This window comes from Primulina eburnea, chromosome 9 (assembly GCF_022965805.1).
Source record: "Primulina eburnea isolate SZY01 chromosome 9, ASM2296580v1, whole genome shotgun sequence".
In the NCBI taxonomy this organism is placed as follows: domain Eukaryota; kingdom Viridiplantae; phylum Streptophyta; class Magnoliopsida; order Lamiales; family Gesneriaceae; genus Primulina; species Primulina eburnea.
The window spans coordinates 3,631,767-3,637,310 of record NC_133109.1 but is presented as its reverse complement, the minus strand read 5'-3'; the positions used below and the strand labels follow the sequence as shown (position 1 = coordinate 3,637,310).

General features: G+C 38.2%; 1 protein-coding gene across 1 annotated transcript; it reads left to right on the top strand.

Moving 5' to 3' along the window:
* Positions 1-351: 351 nt before the first annotated feature.
* On the top strand, positions 352-2,352 carry LOC140840655 (uncharacterized). Its single transcript, XM_073207831.1, has 5 exons — positions 352-1,231; positions 1,287-1,480; positions 1,570-1,796; positions 2,039-2,189; positions 2,320-2,352. The coding sequence occupies exons 1-5, from the start codon at positions 352-354 to the stop codon at positions 2,350-2,352; spliced, it is 1,485 nt and encodes a 494-aa protein (XP_073063932.1).
* The last annotated feature ends 3,192 nt before the right edge of the window (positions 2,353-5,544 follow it).

Below are 5,544 nucleotides of genomic sequence, written 5' to 3'. Positions count from 1 at the left end.
TTTTGTCCGAGATGTTTTAACATCTGGCACAACACTTAACTCTGATTAAACACAAATTCACTATTTTACATCCTATACTGAAAGTCTTATTATTTTTAGCATCTGTCGGACAAAATAACTCTTACAAGTGGTATCAGAGCCTACTCTTGGTATACTAAGTGCTGATTCTGGTTTTTGTTTTGTTTGACATGAATTAATCGAATGGACACTTCGTTTCCAAGCGCAGTACTTCGACCACCAGTCCTCGATGGTACCAATTACAGCCTATGGAAGGTTAAAATAAGATAATACATAAAATCTATAGATGAACGGGCATGGCAGCGTGTCATCAATGGATGGACTCCACCAGTCATGTTAGATCAAGAGGGTGACAACTTGCCAAAGCCTGAAACTGACTGGACTGCTGATAAAGTGCAAAATTCCAACTACAACTCAAAGGCCTTGAATGCAATATTTACATCGGTTGACATGAACATGTTCAGTTTAATCACAAACTGTACTTCTGCTAAAAGTGCATGGGATGCTCTCCAAAGACACTGTGAAGTTTCTGAGAGTGTACGACGAACCAGATTGAGGAAGATCACTTCCAAATTCGAGATGATGAGGATGGAAGAATCTGAGAACATACTCGATTACGATCGTCGCCTACGGGAAATTGCTAATGAGGTATTCAGTATTGGCGACTCTATCTCAAATGAGCGTCTAGTTAGCAAGGTCCTCCGTTCTCTGCCCGAAAGATTAAACATAAAAATTTACGCAATAGATGAGGCTAAGGACACTTCTCAGATGGCATTAAAATACCTTATCAGTTCACTACTCATCTTTGAGATGAACCTGGACATGCAGAAGAAGGATAAAGGGAAGACAATCGCATTCCAAGCTTCAAATGACTCCTACAATGAACTCCTTCAAATATCTCAAGAAGTCAATGATTCTGATCTCTGCGAGGATTCTATCTCCTTTATCACCAATACATTTGGTGATTACTTGGAAAGAATCAGAGATAAGAAGAAAGATGCGCAACCATCTAAATTTCCAAGCCTTCCTGCACCTGAAAGGTCACAAAAGTACCCTGCCAAGCAACAATCTCAACCAAGGAATGAAGGCAGCTACAATGTATCTCTAAGCGATGAAGAATCCGATGCTGAGGAGAAAACCGCTGATGAAGAAAATCAAACCTCCGTGACTGCATTATTGACAGAAAATCGCGGACTGCAGGTGGACCCTTTAGGTGTTGCCCTTGCTTGGTGTTGCCACACCTGGCCGCAACATCTGCAAAAATTCAGTATGTTTGAAATCCACAACCTCTGGAAATTTGAGTGGAGATGATGAATCAGAAGCTGATGATGAAGAAATCACTCTTGAGAGTGTGCAAAAGCTTTATGAAGAATTGTTTGAAGATTGGACCAAAAGAAACAAGTTGAACTCAAGTCTTGTGAAGGAGAACGTTGATCTAAAAGCCGTAGTTGCCAAACTTGAGGTAATTTTGAGCAAGAAGGATTTGGAACTTTGTAAAACCAAAGAAGAACTACAAAACGCAACTGAAACATTGTCCAAATTTAACTCAAGCACATCCAAGCAGACAAGCTTGACTCCATACTTTTGATGGGAAGAGATGATAAAAAAGGCTTAGGCTTCAAAGACAGTGTGTTCGAGATTGGTGAATCTTCCAAGGTGACTGTTTTTGTTAAAGGAAAAACTGAAACATTCACTCCTTCACAAACTACATCTTCAACCAAAAGCTCTTCACCGAAAAGACAACCTGCTGCACCCATTCCTAGGAAAAGAAAACAAAGGTACGTATGTCATTACTGCTTTAAGCCTGGTCATAGCAGACCCTACTGTTTTAAACTCAGGGATGATCGCATGAATCAAAGTCTAGTCGGATGTTGCCTCGAATGTTGTCCAACACTTCCCGCAACACCTCTCATCATCGACCTATAGTAAGACAAATTTGGGTACCCAAGGTAAAAACTCACTGTAATGTTGTCTATACTTTGTTGAAAACTAACACTGCAGGTCATTGGTACTTTGATAGTGGAAGCTCACGCCACATGACAGGTTCAAGAGAACATCTCATCGATTATGTTGAACAAAATTCTGGTAGAATAACCTATGGAGGGGGAGCTAAAGGAAAAATTATGGGAAATGGTACATTGAATGTTGAAGGACTACCAAAGCTCCACAATGTGCTTCATGTTGAAGGATTAAATTCAAATTTGATAAGCATAAATCAATTGTGTGATGATAATTTGCTTGTTAAGTTTGATAAACATACCTGTGAAGTTTTTGATGAAACTAACATGTGCATTATGACAGGCACAAGGTCTTCGGATAATTGCTATCAAATAGGCGAAGAACTTTCATGAAACAATGTGCAAATCACCGAACTTGACCTTTGACATCAAAAACTAGGACATGCAAATTTCAAAACCTTGAAGAACTTGAGTAAGTACGATGCAGTAAGAGGTATGACTAATCTTTCATCTGGAATACCATATGTATGCGGAGATTGTCAAAAAGAAAAACAGACTCGCGTGTCGCACCCAGTGTTGCCAACATCTGGGACAACATTCTGTCTGGAATTATTACATATGGATCTTATGGGTCCTATGGAAGTGGAAAGCTTCGGAGGTAAGAAGTATTCATTTGTTTGTGTTGATGATTTCTCACGATATTCATGGGTAAGGTTCATTAGGGAGAAATCAGACACATTTGATGTGTTTAAACAATTGGTCACAAGAATCACAAACTTCCATAATTTAAAGGTGAGAAAGATCATAAATGATCATGGTAAGGAATTTGAAAACTCTTTATTCTCATCTTTTTGTGACAAGAAGGAGATTTCACATGAATTTTCAGCACCAAAAACCCCACAACAAAATGGCATTGCCAAACTTAAGAACAGGACTTTGCAAGAAATGGCAAGAGTGATGCTAGCATCAAAGAATATCTCGAAGCTTTTTTGGGCAGAAGCCCTTAATACAGCATGCCACATTTCGAATAGGATCTATTTAAGAAGTGGTTCAACCATGACTTCTTATGAGATCATCATGGGAAAGAAGCCTAATCTTAAATACTTTCATATTTTTGGGTGTGTGTGTTACACTTTGAATGACATGGATCAACTTGCAAAGTTTGATCCAAAGAGTGATAAGTGTTTGTTTTTGGGATATGCCACAAATAGTCGAGCTTATCGCATGTTTAATTTAAGAACTAGGACTATTATGGAATCCATTAATGTTGTTTTTGATGATTGGGCAGATCTCAAGAAGAAAACCGCTGAGGATGACGTTGAAGACCTTCTGGAAACTCAAATCTCACTGGAAAATACAAATGTTGCCCTAGGTGTTGCAACATCTCGCGCAACATGTGATACCGAAGTCATCAAATCACAAGAAGATGCTCACACCGATGATGAGGCAGTAGATGATGGACTGTGTATTCCAAGCAAAATCCAAAAGAACCATCCAACATCTCAAATCATCAGAGGAATGCATGAGGATGTCCAAACCAGGAAGAAAGATAAAGTTGGCCACCGAAAAATGGTTGGACTAGTGTGCATGAGTACCATGTACTCACATGTTAGATTTTCATGCTTTGTATCCCATATTGAACCTAAAAATGTCGACAAAGCTTTAAAAGATAAGTTTTGGATCAATGCTATGCATGATCAACTTGAAGAGTTTGTTCGAAATGATGTTTGGGATTTAGTTCCTCCTCCTGACCATGGCAATATAATTGGAACAAAGTAGGTTTTTAAAAATAAAACTGATGAGTCAGGAAACATCATTCGAAATAAAGCAAGGTTGGTTGCTCAAGGGTACACACAGGTTGAAGGGGTTGATTTCGATGAGACCTTTGCTCCTGTTGCCCGCATTGAGTCAATCCGACTTCTGTTAGCCATTGCATGCTACATGAAAATAAAATTGTTTCAAATGGATGTCAAAGTGCCTTTTTGAATGGTTTCCTGAGTGAGGAAATACATGTTAGACAACCTAAAGGGTTCGAAAATCCACACAATCTGAATCATGTGTACAAGTTGAAAAAGGCTCTTTATGAGTTGAAGCAAGCACCACATGCTTGGTATGGCAGATTGACTGACTACCTACTTGACATTGGATTTAAACGAGGTGAGGTAGATAAAACGCTCTTTATTCAAAAATCCAAAGGTGAGATCCTCATTTGTCAAATATATGTTGATGATATCATTTTCGGCTCTTCATCCCAAAAGCATGCTAATGATTTTGTTGAATGCTTGTCTACTACATTTGAAATGAGCATGGTTGGTGAATTACACTTTTTTCTTGGTATGCAAATCAAACAAATGCATGATGGGATCTTCTTATGTCAAAGTAAGTATTCTAAGAATCTAGTAAAGAAATTTGCAAATGAAAACACCAAGCACATAAAAACACCTATGGGCTCAAATGAAAAATTATCCAAAGATGTTGCGGCCGAAGATGTTGACAACACCCTTTACCACAGCATCATAGGAAGTCTCTTGTACTTGACTGCCAGTCTCCCTGACTTAATGTTTAGTGTTTTCTTGTGTGCTAGATACCAATCTAGTCCTAAGATTTCCCACTTAAAATCCGTAAAACGTATCCTACGATACATAGCCGGAACAATTGAATTAGGACTATGGTACACTCATGACACCAACTCAAATCTAGTAGGGTTTTCTGACGCCGATTGGGCAGGGGATTTGGATGATAGAAAAAGCACCTCTGGAGGTTGCTTTTACCTTGGAAATAACTTGATATCATGGCATAGTAGAAAACAGAACTGTGTTTCACTTTCGACGGCTGAATTCGAATATGTGGCAGCAGGAAGTGGGTGCACTCAAATCTTGTGGACGAATCAGATGATAAAAGATTATGGTCTTAAAATTGAACCCTTAGTGGTGTACTGTGACAATTCTAGTGCAATAAACATTTCAAAAAATCCGGTACAACACTCTCGTACTAAATACATTGACATCCGTCACCACTTTATTAGAGATCTAGTAAAGAAAGGATTAATTTGAATGGAGTTTGTTGATTACAAATAACCAACTGGCCGACATATTCACCAAAGCATTAGATTTTGAGAGATTCTCCAATCTTAGAAAATCTCTAAGCATGTGTTCTGCCTAATCATTCATAGATATTGTCTCAGATGTTACAACATCTTGGACAACATCTAACATGCATGTGCATTTTTAAGACTTAGTCATTCTGCATTTTCATGCATTCTGTGATATGATGTGTTGGAGTGATGTTGCTTAATCTTCTGGTACACTTACAATTCCTTATTTCATTTGATTTAACACACTTGGACATGCAAAATTTTGTGCTTAGTAACTAAGTAGTAAAGGATAATAATGTATATCATGATTTTGTCCCATGTGAAAGGTGATTTGAGTAGATCGACAATGCTTATAAACATGCTCTGTATCATAAGAAAAGTTAGGAAAAAGCTACCTAAAAGAGTCCAATGAAGACTATACTTTTAGTGTGGGAGCTACCTCTTCTGAATTCCCTACAGAAATCAAAATAGAAA